Raw genomic sequence first — 22281 nt, forward strand, 5'->3', positions numbered from 1 at the left:
TAACTGATATCTATGGCATGCTCCCCTGAACAGGTTAAAAAGCCAGCTTTCATTTTGCCCATCTTTCGACCATGGAGGTGGATCAAATTATTGGATGGTACAGATAAGCTGTAATAAATGACATTCTTAGTAATTGGGTGTTTCCACTCTTCTTTATTTTATTTGTAATCTCTGAGAATGCATCTCCCTGAAGACTGAGCGCAGACCACAATAGAGAGATTTTCAATTTAGATTTGTGTCGAGAGCTTTAGTTCAGCATGGTTCCAAAAGGCTGGTAAGAATCCTTTGGTTTTATTTGCACACAGGAATGTCAACTCAAACATATCTACCCTGCAAATGTTTAAAAGCACCACCTCTTCAGCATGACAAGCATGTCTGCTTCCTTCTGCTGTGTTTATCTGTTGCTCTATTATTCAGCATCCAGGGGCCCATCTATCAAAACAGACAAGAAAAAAATTCATATCACTTACAATCCAGTTTTGCAGCAAACATCACCCAAAATATGAAAAATAGCTAACACAGTGTGTAGTTGCAAAAGTAAAGGGAAGCAGCTGACTAACCCAGTAGTAAGAGTAAAGTTTAAAGGTTTGCTGCAATAATATGAAGTACACAGAAATGGTGAAACAATCAGAAATATTATTTTGGAGTTACTAGATTTTGCTAGGTAAAACTTGCTAGTTTGATTTTCTTGAAGTTAAAACTGAGAAATGTGTTTGCTGATGTAAAGTTACTGAAAATACTGTCTGGCTGGGGTTCCTAAACTGTAAAGCTGTGAATGGGTAAATGGATTCTGCAAACCTTTGGGTAAACCTGATACTAATAATAAAGTAGATAGAAAGGGCTATACCAGGGGCGGACTGACAACTCATGGGGCCCCCGGGCAATAGGGGATCATGGGGCCCCTGTGTCCTTGCCCAAACTCAAAAAAGCCTATGAAAATAGTACCCTACTGACCCCGGGCCCTTGGGCAATGCCTGAGTTTCCCAATGGTCAGTCCGCCCCTGGGCTATACATACCCATCCATTAGATCACACCTTTCCCATTGCTCTTACAGTCTCTGAATACATTTTTAGGAAAACAACATGTAAATATTCAGTTTCAAGTCTTTATATGTTACCGCAAATCTTCCAGCTCAACCCTGTTCCTTTGAGGCTGGTGGCCATGGACTATCTCCCAGCTGACAAGGCATCTAGGCTGGTGGGCACTGGCATGATAACATCACTATTAAAGAGGAGTTACAAGACATAGATTGGAGGACTGACATAAGATATTTTTGTTGGTCCTCCACAAGAAATGCAGAATCCACACCAGCACTAGCAGGATTAACTGGCTACTATTCAGAACACAAAAAGAATTTGTATCGATAGGCTACTAAAAGCAAGGATGGGTAGTTGGAAGATTTTTTATTTAGGTGGAGTTCCACTTTTATGTTCTGAAACAGTCTATACAACTGCATAAGAAACCTCCTGATGCTAGAATATTTTTAGACATTTTTCAGAACTTTCTCTGTAACCCCAACCTGGAATGTTCTATGTGCAAATCCTCCCTTCTGTTCTTCACTAAAGTCAGAACTTTCCCCTCTTCTGCTCCTCCCTCTTAGTCGTTTGCTATGATGGGTGTGCTTCTTTTTAGTTAGCATTTGCATACTAGAGTATCCCAGGTTTCCGGGTTCCCATGGCATGCTTCAGAATTTCTAAAAGTACAGTTTGTTCCAAAACATCCAAATGTAACCTATGGGCAGCCATGTTTTTGTCAATGTGTATAAGGCCTTATTCTGCCATGTATCATTTGAAAGAATTATTTTATTCCTAAAATATAAATTTCAGCTTAGTGGGAGAAAATGTAAAGATATATTTGGACTGTTTAGCTTTTGTGGTGAAGGGAAATGAGAATGAGAGAGCAAGTTCATAGTTTATTTCTCTCGTAAAGTAAAAATACTTCAGGTGGTAGTTCATGCAAATGAAATAAGCACTTGCTGTCATTCATCAATTCCTTGGAGATATAATTAAAGTCCTTTTTGGTAGGTCACTCTTAAGTAATGCACAGATATAGAATGCCCATTGACATTATATACTAATCAGAAGAGGGATTTTTGGCTTAAAGTAGTTGTTTTATTCCAGAATGATCTGGCAGCTTTTCAAAAGCAATTAGAACTTGTAGTGAGTTTTCTCTAACTTTTCGAAGTACATTTTTGCCTTAACCTAACACCTGTCAAAAATCATGGGATTGTAGAATTCTGGTTTATGAAATTTAAAGATAAACTCCAGGCAAACAGCTATATACACTGATGAAATACATATAATTAAACAGGTTTACTTGTCAAATATTTTTTACTCTACTCAGACAGTCTTGAAGTGATTCTAAAGGTTCAATTTTTTTTCTTTAAAATAATAATAATAATACTTGCTGCTCTGTTGAATGGTTTTGCACAGAGCAGCCCTGATCCTCCTCTTCTTGGGTCCCCTGCCAGCACTTCTGGCCCTGTCCCCTTGTTGAGTGCCCCCAGAGCAAGCTGCTTGCTCTGCAGGCACTCATGTGTACTTGGTTCCAAGTCTGGCTCTGTGTGTCTATGGGACACACAGAGCGTGGCATAGTCCTGCCACCCGATCCCTTCTCACTGGCTGTGACTGACAGCAGTGGGAGCCAATGGCCTCAGCCAATTAGAAGAGAGAGACCCAGGAGAGCTTCTGCTTTCATGCACATGGCTGGCTAGAGACCGGGCGCAGGGAAATAATAGGGGGGGGGGCCAAGGGTAGAGCCTCAAACGGAGGGTTTTTTACCTTCATACATACCACTTTAACATTTACGAACCCCTGCTGGACATCACAGATAGAAGTTGGACTTCTGTGCAGACCACACTGGAGATAAACAATACAGCCTGATACATGAAATTCTCCAGCCTGTGATGATCATCCTTGATCTCTTCCTTACAGTATGCTTGCTCCATGTGCTAGATTGATAGTACTGTGACAAGGAAACCTGAGAACCTTTGCTAGGCTGAGTATTGTGGTGCAGCAAATTACAGGGGGTATATATCAATAAAAGTTTAGGCACTTTTTCTGGTTTCATGTAAAACAAATAGGGCCCACCTACACATGTGTGTTTTGGTAACACATTAACAAACCATAAGGGATTGAAAAAGTCCGACATGCATGTTCACAGCTCAAAAATAAATCCCTAGACATTTTGGCTTCTCTTCAGTTAGGGCAAACTGAAAAAAAATATTTATTAAAGATGTCTCCTAAATGTACACTCATCGGCCACTTTATTAGGTACACCTGTTCAATTGCTGGTTGCATAAATTGCTAATCAGCCAATCACACGGCAGCAACTCAATGCATTTAGGCATCTAGACGAGGTGATGACGACTTGTTGAAGTTCAAACTAAGCATCAGAATGGGGAAGAAAGGGGATTTAATTGGATTTGAACAGCATGGTTGTTGGTACCAGAAGGGTTAGTGTGAGTATTTCAAAAACTGCTGATCTACTGGGATTTTCATGCACAACCATTTCTAGGGTTTACAAGAAATGCTCAGAAAAAGAGAAAATATCCAGTGAGCAGTAGTTGTGTGGATGAAAATGCCTTGTTGATGTCAGAGGTCACAGGAGAATGGATAGATTAATTTGAGATGATAGAAAGGCAACAGCAACTCAAATAACCACTCGCTACAACCAAGGTATGCAGAATACCATCTCTGAATGCACAACATGTTGAACTTTGAAGCATATGGGCTACAGCAGCAGGAGACCACATGGGGTGCCACTCCTGTCAGCTAGGAACAGGAAAAAGAGCCTACAATTCGCATAGACTCACCAAAATTGAACAATAGAAGATGGGAACAATGTTGCCTGGTCTGATGAGTCTCAATTTCAGCTGTGACATTCAGATGGTAGGGTCAGAATTTGGAATAAAATATGAAAGCATGGATCCATCCTGCCCTGTATCTATGGTTCAGGCTGGTGGTGTAATGGTGTGGAGGATATTTTCTTGGCACACGTTGGGCCCCTTAGTACCAATTGAGCATCGTTTAAATGCCATGGCCTACCTGAGTATTATTGCTCACAATGTCCATCCCTTTATGACTACAGTGTACCCATCTTCTGATAGCTACTTCCAGCAGGATAATGCACCATGTCACAAAGCTAAAATCATCTCAAACTGGTTTCTTGAACATGACAATGAGTTTACTGTACTCCAATGGCCTCCACAGTCACCAGATCTCAATCCAGTAGTGCACCTTTTGGGAATCTGCATCATGTGCAGTCGACAAATCTGCAGCAACTGCATGATGCTATCATGTCAATATGGACCAAAATCTCTGAGGAATGTTTCCAACACCTTGTTGAATCTATGTCACGAAGAAGTAAGGCAAAAAAGGGTCCAACCCGGTACTAGCAAGGTGTACATAATAAAGTGGCTGGTGAGTGCATATTTGTATGATTTCTATTTCACACTGCTCCACCACATTCCCATATGCTGTACTTTGACTAGTACAATAAGCTGCAGTCCCACTTCATGCTCATACAGTTTGTTATGTACATTTTTTGCATTGTCTTCAAATTTGCTTACGATCATTATTTTTGATTTTGTAAATTACCTTGACTGGTATACGTCAAAATGCTAATATTTTTTACAGACTTGACAGGATCACTTTTATGCACATTATCTGTCTGTTTTAGAGAAATGCTCAAAAAAGTTAGAGGTCCTGTTGCCAGACCGTTCATTTCAACAAAAAGATTCCCACAAAACTATACTGTATGTGCATTCAATCTATTTTATGTATGCTATTTACTTCCTTTGTGTAGACACACAAAAGCACCAGCGATTGCTGCTAGGTGCTGCCATCTTAGATGTGATGTCAGCATCCCTAACTTATTCAAGTGACACTCAGTAATATTCCTAATTGTTCCATTCCTGGCAGATACATACACTAAATAGTTTTGTAGGGAGGTGAAGGGAAGGGTGGAGAAGCTGGGCCAGCACAGAGAGTGATTAGACACTTCCAGAAAAGAAGAGGGCTGTGCTAAGGAATTGACTCTTTCTGGAGTAGTCACATTTTCTAGCAATTTCAAAGACACTTTGCAAGTGAATAAAAAAATGTTTATGGAAAAGAAAAGGATTGCAATTAAGCATATAAATATTTATTTTTTTCTGTGCTTTTGCTTAAATGTTTTAGGTTGGTGACGGGATAACTTTAAGGACAATACTGTAGCTATTGCTATACTATGGTATAAAAGAGCATTGCCGTGTATGATGGGGCAGGCTTTTCTGAAAAGTTTTTGTTTCTATCTAAATTTATCCGATGTCCTGTAATGGAGCAGAACCTACTCACTTTCCGCATCTCTGAATGAAGAACCAAGTGTGCTAAAATGAGTAGGACCTCAACCCCTAATGCAAATTAGTATTAAATAACTTAAAATGTAGTTAAAATGTAGATATTAGTGGAAAATATCTAGAAATGCTTGTGTGTAACATTTTACTTACTTCTGGAATTCAGATTTCAAAATGTCCTGCTGTTCTTTTTTCACAGAAATGGTCTAGACGTAAGCATAAGGGTAGCTTAATAAATGCAAGTAATGTGACAGATTTGAGAGGTGCTTATGATAATCAGTCCTGTACTGACTAACGCCAGAAGAGTTATAATCCTTTCTTTCAAGTGTCAGAAGCACTTGTCTTCTTGGCCAGACTTTTCTCAGCATGATAGATATTCTTAGTGTGATCAGTTGCTGATTGTTTCCATCACTATGGAGAAGGGAACAAACCTGTCACTAAGCATGTGCTGCATCTATTTGAAGGCTATGCTTGGTGCATTAGTATTTCTGAAAATTGGTGTGTCTGTTTTTGAAGAATGAGTTTAAGCTCCAGAAATTTCAACACACATATTTTTGGCAGAGATGACATTTTTGCTTTTTGTATACACTTATTGCACTTAGAATTAATGTAAAGTGTGTGTTACCCTAAATATCTTTTATTTCGGTGTGTGTGTTCACCTACACTATGTGTATTTTTTAAATCATAACACCTATCATTTTCATGCACTTTTTCCATGTGAAGTATCTGGTTGATCTTGCCAGTCACCCTTTTTCTTTGCTCTAAAGTAACCTCACAAAGCACAAAAGCTGATCTGTGCTTGCGTGGTCAGTTTTGAATCCCCTAAATGGCCATTCAAAGGCATGCACACAGCATGTCTGTATCAGGTAGTTTGTTCAGCCACCACTCCCCCACCAATCACAGCCTGCCTCTGGCACACACCCCCTCCCAATCACAGCCTGCCTCTTGAACACACCCCTTGCTTCAGGCTGAACAGATGATGCAACACAGGCACGCCGTGTGTCTGCTCAGTGTCCTGTAACCCTGCCTCTCACTATCAGAAAAAAGAGATGCATGATCACATGACAGAACCTTTTAACCTTGTAAAACAATAAGAAAGATAATTTCTGGGGAAAAAAAAGCAGTTAGGGTATCTGCATAATCATAACTGTATTAGAATGTCTAGAACATTAAACATTTAACACACCTGAAGAGGTAATTAGCCTTTAGTGAGGGTACACTCATTATGAACACCTTCAGTAAAACTTTTTTTTTGTATGGTGTCTTAATGTACAACATATACGGGTGACACTAAGACAACTAGCTTGTTCACAAAGATTGTTTAGAAACTACAATTTTTTTTTAAAGTTTTGCATACCGTGGTGAGGGAGTTAGACCCTCTGTTTTTCTGCTGTCTATGTCCCCACTGGGGAGGTTCACTCTTCTATTTGTCCTGGTTACCAATCTCACCCATAACAGCTACCTAACATTGAGAATTCTGTTCATTTTAAAGTAATGGGCTCTAATTTTCTGTTGCATCTCTAGAACAGGAACTTGCACAAAGGTCACTGTACGTTTCATTCTATTATCTGTTACCTAGCAAAATATAATATTGTAATAACAGTGATAAAAAGTTAAAAAAAGATCACGTGCCAGGATTTTTTTTTTTGGTTTTACATATTGATATCTGATTGTATACAATCTTCCTCAGATTTACCAAAATTTTATAAAATGAAGTCACACCAAAGAAAAAAAAATGTCATCATTGTTTGAATCTGCTCAGGCAGCACATGCAATACATTGTTGCTAAAAGATCTATATAGATCATTATAAATATTAATAGATTGTATAATGAAATTGTAATTAGTTAATGTCACATTTTGGCAGTTAGACCAATGAACAAACATACTGGCTACAGAAAGACAAACTGTAGTTACATGTTTAGATGCGGATGCATTAACTGATTTTACAGGCCAACACACATTTTCGTGCCTTGAATGTTAGACCTGTTCCTGGCTGATTCCACAAATGGCACCAATTTTTCCCTATCAGTTTTAATTTTTGACATACTGCATAAATGCCATATACCACTCTTTGCTCTGGTTGCCCATCAAAAATCTGAATATTTTAATGTAGTGTTTTATTTAATTACCTTGTAGTATGAAAGAATCACATACAAAAAGTAGCCATGACCCCCCCCGCTTAATCTGCAAAAATGAAATCATATGAGTGGCAATATACACACACTCCCTATACAATCATAACTATAATACAAATAATAACTTACACTTTAGAACCCAATATTTCTGATGTAACATTACAGTTGACGGTACGTAAACACTCACTATATTTTCTGACTTTTACACAAAAACACAAACCAGGTAACAGAAGAACATGTTGATCAGCAAATAACCCCAGGAATGGGCCTAAAAAGATTTTTTTGGGGGCTGTGTTTTCCATTAGTGTAAATTTCTTTCAAAAGGTTGCACAACAGTTTTCTAAGGCACTTTCTGTTAGGCTATAACAGCCTCTGTCTTTCATTTGTTGTACATTTTCAAGATGTCTGTTTATTACTAACAGTGTATGTAGAAGAATCCCTTGAGATTGCAGTGAGAAAAAAAAAAATGAGTGCTTGTTTTATTGCAGGGGAATCAACTTAACACATATTTTGAACAATTGTAGATATCCTCCTGCGCTTTTAATGGGTATTAATAGACCTACCTATAGCTGCTGCCACTTAACTTATACCATTAAGTATGTGCTCAGATAATTTTAGTAAATAGTGAAGCGCTATATCAGTATGTATTAACCTAGTGCATATAAATAAGTAAATATATATCATTAAGTATGTGCTCAAATTTTTAGTAAATAGTGAAGCATAATATCAATATATGTTAACCTAGTGCGTATTAAATAATAAATAACTAAATATAAACAACATAATAGTGCTCAGTGAAATATCCAAAATTACAAATAAATAATTTACAGTGAACCAATCTCTAAATAATGTGAACACTCCAAAAGTGATGGTGATTATACTCAATAATATTAATTGTAATCCATAAAAAATAAAACAAAATGCATGAGTGAAATATCAAAATATAAAGTCCATGCAAAACGTGATGGTGCCCACGTGATCGTCACTCTAATGGAAAAGAAAACACCAATCCTCTAATGGCAGCAATGCCCGCTCACCTCCACACCCTAACCCACAAAGGGCCAAAAGGCTATAATTGACAGTGTCAGGTCCTCTGAATTCCACTTCTCATCACAGGGACTATGGGATATAATAAAACAATTCCTCCTCTATAAGCCGCACCTTATCAACTCCACCTCCGCTCAAGGTAATATGTATGAGATACAAAGCAAAAAGCCTTCCATTGTGCAGTATTTTATTTGATAAAACCAAACAAACAATTCACATTGCACTCACATGTATATCCAGTTCAAAAAACGCCTGTCACCACTTCCTATGGGTGTACTGCATGGTAACTGGGTATACCAAGATGGCCGCTGCAACCGGAAATGCGTCAACTCGCACCGGAAATGACGTACCGACGTGTTGCGTCACTTCCCTTGTGACTTCTTCAGGGTTCTGTAGCCTGTGACATGGTAGAGCCTAGTAAGGGCAACCCTGCTGTACAGACAAAGGGATAATACATTACCACCAAAAAGTCTTTACTAAGATTTGATAGCATCAAATGTGTGTAATGGTGCATCTACTTGAAGGGTCCACGGTTATTATCATCTTTTTATCATTATCAGCAGCACTTATCTACCTCAAGTTCCAAGGCTTCAGTTTATGGCTGTATGCAACCCATGGGCCACCAGTTGAACACAGCATATGTGTGATCTAGCACTGGTCTGCATTAATTGCTATGACAGTATTAGGAGCTCAGATTGAATGACAATAGGCGCCCATAGATCAATCAAATTAAACATGCTATAAAGTGCACCATGCACACCAGTGAACTAAAAATAAAATATTGTACAATAATAGAAATAATTAATATAAGTGTCCATATCCTTTTTAACAGAGAGAAGTGTGTTACTTTTGGTGAATTCTCACCTGTGGTAACACACCTTCAATGCTTATCTCCATTCCTCCCTCTGTGAATAGACTCTCACCTTCTGAAAGCAATGTGCCATGAGGACAAAGTTTGTACTGTGCCAGACACGTTCACTATTAACTTTACTAAATGCAAAAGTAAGTCTTTCAATAAATGAGAACATTTTGTAACCTAATTGAAGCTGAGAAACAAACAAGATTTATTGAATGAGAAGCAAAGTGATATATGACTTTTTTAGCTGGCAGGAGCTGCTCCTGAAAATGTAGACGCCTCTCTAAGCAAATTATTTTATTGAAAATACTAAAAGATTTCTTTGTGGCAGACACACACTCACTGGCCACTTTATTAGGTACACCTGTTCAATTGCTTGGTAACACAAATTGCTAATCAGCCAATCACATGACAGCAACTCAATGTATTTAGTCATCTAGACGTGGTGAAGATGACTTGAAGTTCAAACCAAGCATCAGCATGGGTAAGAAAGGGGATTTAAGTGACTTTGAACGTGGCATGTTTGTTGATGCCAGACGGGTTGGCCTCAGTATTTCAGAAACTGCTGATCTATTGGGATTTTCATGCAAAACTATCTCAAGGGTTTACAGAGAATGGTCCAAAAAAGAGAAAATATCTAGTGAGCGGCAGTTGTGTGGACGAAAATGCCCTGTTGATGTTAGAGGTCAGAGGAGAATGGCAGACTGGTTCAAGATGACATAAAGGCAACAGTAACTCATGTCAATATGGACCAAAATCTCTGAAGAACTTTTCAAACACCTTGTTGAAATTATGCAGTGAATAATTAAGGCAGTTCTGAAGGATCCAATCTGGTACTAGCAAGCTGTGCCTTATAAAGTGGCGGGTGAGTGTATATTGTGTGCATTTTAAGGGGTAAGTGCACCTTTTAACCCCCAAATCTAGATTCTACCCCATGACAGAAATGTTAAAAAAAACACTTCTTTCAGGAAGTGAAATTTACACTGTCCAGACCAAGCACAGCGTTTGTATCTTCAGTTGCTCCCATCAGTAGGTGTCATCTTACGCATGTACTTAGTGGACCATATAATTATTGTCTCACTCACCAGAAGATTCACAGCCATTATTCTTTATGGAATTCATGGGCTAAAGGTTGAAATATCCTTTAGTTTATTATATTCTAATAAGCCAATATTCACAAATTTTTGTGAGGAGAGGTCCATTTCAGTAATACCTTTTGGTCTATAGGCCTTTTTTCCTTCTATTCACTTTCACCAAAGCTAAATAATACTCAGAGCTCAAACACATTGGAGTTCATTTATAAAAGGAGCAGAGCACATGCCATTTGCAAAGTAAATGTTATCTTTGCAAAGTGAATTTTCACCTACATTTGTGAATTAGGAGAAGCTGTGCTGACTTCAATATTTTTTTTCTCTTTTTTTGCACACTATTGGATATTCTTTGCAAAATTAATTTTTTACTTAATTCACTTTGCACAGTTAACTTGTTCCACTACTTTAGTAATTTAACTGCCAATAAGTAGGATGGGGGGACCTATATATGTTACGGCCACCTCTATTTAAGAAATGTAATTAGGTGAAAATGTTTAATTAACAGTTCAATAATATCTTTTGGTATTTTCCTATCAAAACCACTTAACTTAATAGTTCCATGACAGTATAAGCAGTATGTCAAGACCTTGCCTGCGCATAACGGATCAGCAATTTTGTAGACAAAAGCTAGGCTGAAGTTCTCTGTCTCTGTAATGATACCATACAATTGTAAGCTATTTTTACTGACCACTATGCCTTGTGACATACACTCTATTGAGTTGATCCACCCTTTGCAGCTATAACAGCTTCAACTCTTCTGGGAAGGCTGTCCACAAGGTTTAGAAGTGTGTCTATGGGAATGTTGGACCATTCTTCCAGAAGTGCATTTTTGAGATCAGACACTGATGTCGGATGAGAAGGCCTGGCTCGCAGTCTCCACTCTTAATTCATCCCAAAGGTGTTCTATCAAGTTGAGGTTAGGACTCCAAGTCAAACCAGTCAAGTTCCTCCACCCCAAACCCGCGCATCCAATATCTTTATGGACCTTGCTTTGTGCACTGGTGCGCAGTCCTGTTGGAACTGGAAGGGGCCATCCCCAAACTGTTCCTACAGAGTTGGGAGCATGAAATTGTCCAAAATGTTTTAGTATGCTGACGCCTTAAGAGTTCCCTTCACTGGAACTAAGGGGCCAAGCCCAACCCCTGAAAAACAACCCCACATCATAATCCCCCCTCCACCAAACTTTACACTTGGCACAATGCAGTCAGGCAAATACTGTTCTCGTGGCAGCCTCCAAACCAAGACAAGTCCATCTCCATTGGATTGCCAGACAGAAAAGTGTGATTTTTCACTCCAGAGAACACATCTCCACTGCTCTAGTGTAAAGTGGCGTCATGCTTTACACCACTGCATCCAACGCTTTGCATTGCACTTGGTGATATAAGGCTTGGATGCAGCTGCTCGGCCATGGAAACCCATATGCTCTATGCACTGTTGTTGTGCTAATCTGAAGGCCACATGAAGATTGGAGGTCTTTAGCTATTGACTCTGCAGACAATTGGCGACTTCTGCGCAATGTGCGCTTCAGCATGCACTGACCCCTCTCTGTCATTTTACATGGTCTAGCGCTTCATGGCTCAGTTGCTGTTGTTTACAGTTGCTTTCACTTTGTTATACCACCACTAACAGTTGTAAAAACATGTAGTCTGCATATTCCAAGATGGTCGAAACTCCACTTCTGATTCCGGTCTATACATCTGACATGTATTTTATAGCTTTTTTTTATTTCTCCCTTAGTCATCAGAACACCAGCCATCATGGGGAAATGCCTGAGGAAGCAAAATGCAGTTGGTGACTTCTGTGAACTGTGCGCTTCAGCATGCTCTGACCCCGCTCTGTCATTGTACATGGCCTACCATGGCCTACCACTTTGTGGCTGAGTTGCTGTGATTCCCAGTTGCCAGTTGCTTCCACTTTGTTATAATACCACTAACAGTTGACCGTGGAATGTTTACTAACAAAGACATTTCATGGATGGACTTATTGCACAGGTGGCAACCTACCATGGTACCACGCTTGAATTCACTGAGATCCTGAGAGCAACGCATACTTTTACAAATGTTGGTAGAAGCAATCTGCATGCCTAGGTGCTTGATTTTATACACCCGTGGCCTTGAAGGTGATTGGAACACCCAAATCCAATGATTTGGAGGGGTGTCCCAATACTTTTGGCAATATTTTGTATGTCTTATGGTTATGGCTTTTGATATTCAATACATTGATGAGAGACTGTGATTTTCACCTTCAGGTATAACTGTTGATGCACGAGGGTTTATTTATTTTGTTGATGGTACCATGATCCGGAAGATTGACGACAGAGGCATAATTTCAACAGTTATTGGACTTAATGGTTTAACTTCAACTCAGCCCTTAAGCTGTGACTCGGGAATGGACATCAGCCGGGTAAGAAATTTAATCTTTTGCTATACAATTGCAGCAATCGTATTTAATGTGACTGTTGGCTGCTAATAAAGTATTACAAAATCAGGCCACTCAAAATTGATGTTTTATATTTTGGTAGGTATATGCTTATTAAAGCACCTTCCCACATGGAAGAAAAATATATTTTAAATATATTTTAAAAATATTCTTTCCAAATATATTGACATATATTTGAAATACTACAATTTTGGCCATATTCAATATACTGTATTTTTAAATGCATTTTTTATATATTACAAAATATATGAAAAATATTTCTAAAAATATATATTTTAAATATCTTCTTCAGATTTTTGTTAACATATAAAAAAGTAATTTTAACATATATTTTGTAATATATTTGTAAATGCATTCCAAAAATGTAGATTAAATGTATTTGAATTTTTTTAAATATTTTTCATATATCTTGTAATATATATATAGCACATTTCAACATACAGTGTGTATATATATATATATATATATATATATATATATATATTTATTTTTTTTATTTTTTTTTAAATATATTGAATACGGCCAAAATTGTAGTATTTCAAATATATGTCAATGTATTTGGGAAGAATATTTTTAAAATATATACAAATATTATTTTCTTCCATGCGGGTTGTACTGTCTCTCAGGGACTGTGGTGATTGAATTTCTGTACTTGAGATCACTAGTCTGCATACCTAACACATTGCCATTAGTAGGAGGTCTCCTTCTAACTTTTGAACTTTCTAAATATATTTTATTAAATTTTTTAAAAGATATACATGTAGAGGACAACAAAGAGGAACACAAAACTCAGTGCCAGTGTTTACATATTGATGAAGCATTCAAATTCAGACAAAGAGGACAATAGAATTTGAATTTTACATTACATATTCATTTCCTGTTGTTAAAGCATACAGGATAAGTTGGCTGAAGTTGCTACTATGTGAGGAAGCATAGATGGAGGAGCCTACAAGGTTGAGTTCCAAAGCAAGGGAACAAGGTCATGAGGCACCCACCATATTATTGATTTAAAACAGTTAATAAGCCTAAATCATATTAGCAACATGTAAAATGTAGGTAAAAAAACACAAAGAGGGTCTAAGCCACTAACAAAGAAAGGGATCTAGCGGTCGGATGTGGGGGACCTATTCAACTACCAACAATTGGAGAAGACAAAAAGGAACTACCACAAATGGTCCATGATGGTGTTACTTTATCAAAAGGCATAGCAAAGTAACACATTAAGGAATGTGTACAAAGAGCCATAGAGAACAGCTTATCTTTTCTCCATGACATGGCACTCCACATGTGAATGATGACATTAAAGATTCTTTTAAACCTTCAGTTTAAAGTATGGGAATGCAACATGAAGAGTAAGATCTCACTATGATGGTCAGGCACACCCAAATATCATAAGCGGGTCAAACAGAACCAAAAGCTGTAGCAAGAAAAATAAGCATCCAACAGATAAAACAGTCTGAAACAGAAATAACACTATTGAGTGGACTGACCAATTGAACAACTATATACACTTTCATGTAACAGTGGATATGTTTTAACTTTACGGTAATAGACTAGGATTGACAACAGCAGATGTCCTATCAAATTTGTGGATCTTTCTGATGCCATTTTGAGAGTATCAATTGGCTGAGAAAATGGACATAAATGTATACTGCATTTATATACTTATTTGTATTTCTTTAGTTGTAGGAAAAATACTTCCTCAACATCAATCAGAAACTGTTTGCTAAGTGCTGTCCTGGCATATGACTTTATTTTGGTGTCTGTCCTGAGTCTATGACTTTGTGTGTTAATAGTACCCACCAGGGGAGAGACACCTCCTACATTAGCCATTAAAGAACTGAAACTTTATGATGTGTGAGAGTGTACATCAATTACTGTTGCTTTTTTCTCACACCTGCAGTAAGGCAGAAGCAGAAAATGTGATTTACTTCTTGTATTTTAGCTAGCTTTCTTTGTCACTGTAGGCAGCAGTCCAATGTCGAAACCACTGAAGAATGATGTAATACGTTACCTGAATTTATCTTTAGAATGTAGAATGTTCCACATAGCTGCTAATTATATTCAAGCTTTCACTGTGGAATGTTTTTTTTGTTTCTATGTTTGAAATGCAGCAGAGGTGTTCCAAGATATACCTACCTAAGAAAGGACAGGGCTCTGGGACAGAAAAGCACCCACATTCAGACCTCACTCAGAGTGGGACCTGCAGACAGTGATAGCTGCTGGTTGTTGCATAGCTACGTGCTTGCTGTTGAGACCTGCTTCATTAACGTCTTTTGCAGCAATAGGATGGTATGAGAGCAGATGGAAGGAAGTGCAAAGGAATATATTGCTAAAACAGTGTAAACCTGTGAAATCGGTTGTACTTATTTGTTAAAGAATCTTAAAAATAAGAATTAATTTTGATAATGGAACTATAATCAAGGAAGACACCTAGAAGATTTTTGAATTTGTCAATACTCCCAATCAGGGGTGGACTGACAACTCATGGGGCCCCCGGGCAATAGGGGATCATGGAGCCCCTGTGTCCTTGCCCAAACTCAAAAAAGACTATGAAAAAGGTACCAGGGGCATCTCATGGGGCCCCCTACTGACCCCGGGCCCTCGGGCAGTGCCCGAGTTTCCAAATGGTCAGTCCACCCCTGCTCCCAATTGATAGTACTGTCTGGAGAAGGGAGTTTCATATTGTTGCTGCTTTGAAAGTAAAGTACATCCTCCATAATTTCAGATTAAACCTCTTTTCCTGAATTAAATACATTTAGTCATTCCTCATAACTGAGGTCATCCAGCCCCCTTATTAATTTTGTTGGGCACTTACTAATGCTTGGACATCGTTTCTATTGATTAGGGATTAAATCTGAAATTCATACTTAAAGTGTTACTAAACCCAGGACCCTGCATTCACTATATCTGGTTTCCCATAGTACACACAACATGGAAATGCAATTATTTTAGTAAACAAATTGCTAAATACCTTTTCTCATCAGCAGCAAGAGCAGTCTTGGGACTTCTATCAGTGTCCAGCAGAGCACTGGTTAAAGCTTGTAGGAGAAGTTTTCATTCCCCTCTATTAGGATGCAGGACCCCGACCCTCTGTCTGGACAGCGCTGATTGGCCCAGTGCTGATCACATGCACTCTCCCAAGAAAAAACAAAACAATAGCAATACACACCAAGCTGAGCATGTGCAGAGTGACTCTAAAACTCTGCTCTACCAGGAGATATTTAGGGGACAATGGAAGAAGGGGAGGATCAGAGTATAACAAGCATGCTTTACTGCATATACAGACTGATTTTACTGTTGCGGGGTTAGTAACACTTTAAGAAGAGGCTGAAGCAATGTTTTTAAAGGAGTAAGAGAATTGAATTGTCCCTTGAAAAAATGTAATGGATGTGAGCATTCTGCTTGCTCTGTTAGCAGAGGCCTGACATCATATGCTGTTGCTATGTCTGTGGTCCACAAGAGCCCCCAAATCTTTTTCCATTACTAATTCTCCCAGTGTAAACTTTTCTAATGATTATCTTGCCTTTAAGTTTTTAGCACTCAAATGCATAACTGTACATTAATCAACAGCGAACTACATCTGCCAAGTCTCTTCCCATCCCCCTATTCTATCCAGGTCTTCCTTTAATGTTGTTACATGCTGTGCCAAACTAACTCCCTGCATAATATGTATGTTTTAAAACAACTTACACAGCATAGGCCCCAAGATAAAACCCTGGGGGAACCCCACTCTCAACCTTAGCCCACTCAGTTCCAGCTCAGTCCGAAAAAAAATGTATGCAGATCATTGACCTTATCTGTCATTTGTGACCAAAGTCTCATATTTGTCCTTCAACAGGCCTACTTCTTCTGTCCTTACTGTTATATTGTTGATATAATTTTAGAACTTTTTCAGTTTATCCTTGGTTTCTGAAACCACATACTTCTAATAATCAATTTTATCTGCTGTAATTGACCTATTTCATTTCTTATTACAATCATTGTAACCCTTAAATATGGAAGCCTTTGCTATTATTTGTTAAAAAATATTTGGTCAGTTTGGTATCACACAGTAAAAAGCTTGTTTTAGTGGTACCCACATGACTCTACATCCTGCAACACGTGTCTAAGGTAACTATACTGTGGTCACTGACATCTGTCCCTAAATTACCATATCTAGTGGAGCATATTTTCTAGTTGGGGCTTCTACCATGTGTCCTGTAAAATTATCCTGCGTATTTGCAGGATGCATTACTATTTGTACAATCAATTTTTGAATAGTTGCAGTCCCCAATGATATTACAGTGTTACTAAACTCACAACAGTAAAATCAGTCTGTATATGCAGTAAAGTATGCTTGTTACACTCACTGTGGAACCTAAGGGGTTAATCCTCTGCATTATGTAAAAAGGCTGTTTGATCCTTTCATCTCTGTTCCTCCCCTTTTTCAAGCAACCACCACTTATCTCCAGACTGAACCATAGGCATGCACATGCTCAGTTTGGTGCATGTTGCTAGAGAGGTTTTTTTTCTCTTGGGAGAGTGATTGTGATCAGCACTTGGCCAATCAGCACTGTCCAGACACAAGTCAGGGGATTTGCACACTCCTACAGCATAAAGAAAACTCCTCTTACAGGCTTTAGCTGTTTGATCCTGACTTTTCTGATCATCCCCTTTTTCCAGTGTCCCCCTCTTATCTGGTGATAAAACATATTCTGTGGAGACACTCTGCACATACTCAGTTTGGTGTGTATTGCTAGAAAAGTTTTTTCTTATTGGATGTGATCAGCACAGGGCCAAACAGCACTGTCCAGACAGAGGTCAGGTGTTCTGCATCCTCCTAGAGCAGAAAGAAAACTCCTCCTACAAGCTTTAACCAGTGCTCTGCTGGACACTGATAGAAGTCACAAGCCTGCTCTAACTGCTGATGAGAAAAGGTATTTAGCGGTTCATATTTACTAAAATAATTGCATTTCCATGTTGTGTGTACTTTGGGAGACCAGATAGAGTGAATGCAGGGTTCTAGGTTTAGTAACACATTAACGTTACCCTGTTTTTCAGCTAATTTAATTTGTAAAGACTCCTCTCTTGAACCTCATTAATGTTGGGCAGCTTATAACATACTCCTATCATTGATTTACTGTTTGTAAAACTCACAGGCAGCTCCAGCCATAAAGAAGCTGTTCCATCACAACTCCCATTGCTGATATCCTCTCTCATACTCAATTCAAGTCCTGTACCACCAATAATGGTCTATTTATACCTGTACACTTGCTCCCTTCTTTACTGGGACAATCAATCCCTTGCCAGGTTGAAATTTTAGAGCCCCTTTTCAATAATCAAAACTCTTATACAGTAGTTGTTGACCTTAGCTCTGGTTTGCACAGCAAATCTTTCAACATTCGTACATTCTTGTGGGGGCCCTGCAGTTGTCTCAATACTTGAGCAGTTTTTTTAGTACCCCCAGTATCACACTGCCCTTATAGTTTTAATATTCCCCCCACAGTATCACAATTCCCCCCACAATACCACAGTGTTCCCGGATTATCACACTGTTCTCAAAGTATTGCAATACCCCAGCAGTATCAGAAATACCACAGTACCTTCACAGTATTACAGTCTCTCTGTAGTATCACAGTGCTCCAACAGTATCACAGTATACCCCCAGTATCAGTAAACCCCTGCATTTTCACATTGCTCCTGCAGCACTACAGTGAGCCTACAGTATCACAGTGCCCTACAGGATCACAGTAACCCCATGATGCTACTGTGTCCTACCAGTATTACAGTATCTCCACAGTATCCCAGTGTGCCTTAGTGTCAAAGTACCCAGCATATCACAGTATTCCACCAGTATCACAGTCCCCAGCAGTAATACAGTACCCCCGCAGTATCACAGTGCTTCAGCAGTATCACAGTACTCTTGAGATATTACATTGTCCCAGCAATATTACATAACCCCTGCAGTATCACAGTACCACGGGGGGGGGGCATCACAGTGTCCCAGCAGTATTACAATACCACTGTAGTATGACAGTACACCCATAGTACCTCAGAGCCCCACAGTATCACAGTCTTTACTCAGCATCCTGGTAACTTTGTGCCCCTATGCGTAGGGAAAAGAGTTCCCCCAAAAGATAGTTTCATATGGGACCATGCAGCTTTATTAAAAAAAAAGGCTTTATTAGAAAAAACTAATGTGCATTGCACAAATTAACGCACAGAAGCTCAGCACACCACCACCGTAACTTCACCAAATTAAAAAGACAACGTTGTCTAGTCACCTATACAGCTGCTCATAAATCCTCAAACATACACATTCAGGGGGCGAGAAGAGCTACAGGTACAATGTGGTATCGCATAGGGTAAATAGACCAATATAATGGATATAGGAGTATAGATAGTATTCACTCAATAATATCCCATGTTATGAAGGTAGGAGTCAAATCAAAGACCGGTTGTCCTACAGCCATATATAATGTGTAGATAAGGGGCACCTGAAATTTCGATGACTTTTGCAAACTAAGGCTTGCCGGTCATAAGCAATCCGGGTAGATGTGTCCCGTAAGTAGGTTAGTTATATAGCACCATCCGTTCCTTGAACCTACAATACCATACAATACCATAGTAGCTAAGTTCATAGACAGCAATATGCATAGGTAATCAACTTCTCACCGTCTCTGTAGTGTTCACTGAGCTGAGTTCCAGCAAGTCACAAGTAGTTTCAGGACAGTACCGATAGATGCCGTTAAGATACATCTCTTATATGCTGTGCAGTATCAGTGGTAGTGTAAATCCAGTCCTGTCTATTCTAAGTATGGCTGGAGGAGCTGGATGCCCAGACCTGTGATGGAGGATGGACGAGACGACCGCAGAACGCTGTGACCTCACGTACAGAGTGTGCATGGGGACGTGCAGTGACGTCAATGCACATTTGTTTTTTCTAATGTGTAATGCACATTTGTTTTTTTCTAATAAAGCCTTTTTTTATAAAGCTGCATGGTCCCATATGAAACTATCTTTTGGGGGAACTCTTTTCCCTACGCATATGTATATGGATTATTCGTTTTGGTGACCACACCCATCTATTTTTTGCTATTCTTTGGGTGAGTCAGCAATCATATGGTAGCCGATATCCATTAAGGGTTATACTAATTTCAATGTCCTTTATATCGGCTGTTATGGCCCCTGATGTACCTTTTTTAGCCTTTCTGCTGGTAACATTGTGCTCCTACAGTATTATATTGCCCCCGTAATTGCACAGTGTCTCTGCAGTATTACAGTTTCACAGCAGTATCACAGCATCCCTGTTGTATCACCATACCTCCCACAGATTCACAGTGCCCCTCTAGTGACACAGTATCATGCAGTATCAAAGAACATCCACTGTATGACATTGGCTCTGTAGTATGACAGTGCCACCTCATTATCACAGTACCCCTACAGTATCACAGCACTAACCTCAACACACACACCACAATTTCTAAAGTGTTGCTCTGAATATCCATGGCACCTGCCACTTCCTACTATCAATTACCGTAGGTCTTCCGTTCAGGTCAGTAATCTGTAATGATTTACAGCCGCCATATTCATTTTCTTTCCATTCATTTTCTTTCCGTTCATTGCCTTTCTTCCCCTTTCCTTATTTCCCTTCTTTTTCAGTAGTGTAACTCTATTTAAAAAGTAACCCCTAGCTCTTTTTAGCAATTTGATTAAATACAATTCCACAAAATGTGAATCCTAACAGACTGCTAATCCATCTTTAATACCAGTAATGCAGCACAAAGCACATCCTCCCATTGACAGTGACTATTAAAGGTAGCATATTTTGTAATATGTTAGTGAAAAATACTAAGTTAACTGCTGCATCAAAGAACAAATTATTCTGCTGTTAGCATTTAGAAAAACGGTGGCTCATAATTTGCATTTTTACTATGTTGGTGTTCATTGCTAAATCACTGAATTTTAATCTTCACTAGCCCAGATCCTTCACTTTAGGTAAGCACCTTTTTTATCCTTAGGTTGATGTTTGTCAGACTACAAACCTCAAAATAATTCCACAGGTAGCCAGTACCATTTCGGGAAAGATATGCTGTGTGCTTGAAACTATACAAAGGCTTTACAAATGGCATTTTATCTTCACAAAGCTAAGAATATCTGGCAGCATGCACTGAACATGAAATATACGTGTTTAAAGACTGTGGCTGATTTGCCTTTAATCCATAGAAATGGTCCATATATGTATACAGAATTTTGAAAGGCAAAGCTTCAAAGACATTTTTTAGTATACCAGCTGGAAGAACTGAAGGGGATGCTGGGGAATATAATACAGACAACAGCAGTTAAATACAAATTCCAAGAAATTAGACCGTTAACACTGCATAGAGGAGAATTAGAGATATAGCAAACTCAGCATGTATTATAATGACAAAATGAACGTGTATTTTATTCGAAGGAAATGTACTTTATGGATCGGTTTAAGAATAATTCAAAACACAATTACAAGATCAGAATCTTCTAAACAATAGGAAATACATTGTTAGTTCCAAATAATATAATACATTTTACCATCTACAGCATTTTACCCAATAGAACAAAAGATTACAGCATGCTAAATGCACCCTGATATAAATGTACATTATATATATAAAAAAAACAAAGGATATAACTAAACTACTGCTGGTGCAAACAGTTATTGCAGAAAGATTCTTACATTCTTACCTTGTCAATTACTTAAATCAGGCTAGAGGTGCCATACTTGAGTTTCTTTCTTTCTTTTTTGTCTCCATTGGCTGAAATAACATTTGACATTTCTGGCCTAGGTATCCTATGAAAAAAGAAATAAACAACTTGCATATTTATTTAACATTGCATGGGAAAAAAAATTCAAGCACTATACCCCTGGGCAGGCAGTCAGCACTAACCCTTTTATTGTCCTGACTGCTGTAATCTGATTTGGTAAACTGTGACGAGTTTTTGGTGGAATAACATTTTTTAATCTACCTCCATCATTGCCTACAATGTAACTATGGTGTGTGTGCAGAGAAGACAACTGCTTCTGCAGCAATGAAGCATTCTGCCAATACCCCATCTTTTTTTATGTGTGTTTATAGCCATCTATTTTTCTGTCTGTGTTTGAGGCTTCAGTAGGCATACAGAGAACGAAAAGGTACAATTTTACTCCTTGTGCATACGCTTATAGTTGTAAACTTTGTAAGTCTAGAATAATCTATTGTCAACATTGTATAAAATATACCTGCAATAAGCCTTTGAGCTTAGTATCACTCCTATCCTTGCTCCGATCTCCTCCGCCAATTTTCCCCGATGCCAGACAATCCATGATGACAGGCTGTCCCTTCTTTAGATGATTGGCAAAGTGTGAAGAGGGGAAAATATA

The 22281-nt window shown here is 38.6% G+C and overlaps 1 protein-coding gene across 5 annotated transcripts in view; it reads left to right on the forward strand.

The window, feature by feature from the left end:
* The window catches only part of TENM1 (teneurin transmembrane protein 1), a 947931-nt gene that overhangs the window by 785226 nt on the left and 140424 nt on the right, over positions 1 to 22281 (forward strand). For all 5 annotated transcript variants that reach the window (XM_089678299.1, XM_089678298.1, XM_089678300.1 and 2 more), the window contains one exon: positions 12712 to 12866. In XM_089678299.1, the coding sequence (XP_089534425.1) occupies positions 12712 to 12866 (155 nt within the window). The remainder of the gene's footprint in view (positions 1 to 12711; positions 12867 to 22281) is intronic.

The sequence above is a fragment of the Staurois parvus genome, unplaced genomic scaffold, assembly GCF_062004578.1.
Source record: "Staurois parvus isolate SC_StPar_1 unplaced genomic scaffold, SC_StPar_1.0 ptg000202l, whole genome shotgun sequence".
NCBI lineage: Eukaryota > Metazoa > Chordata > Amphibia > Anura > Ranidae > Staurois > Staurois parvus.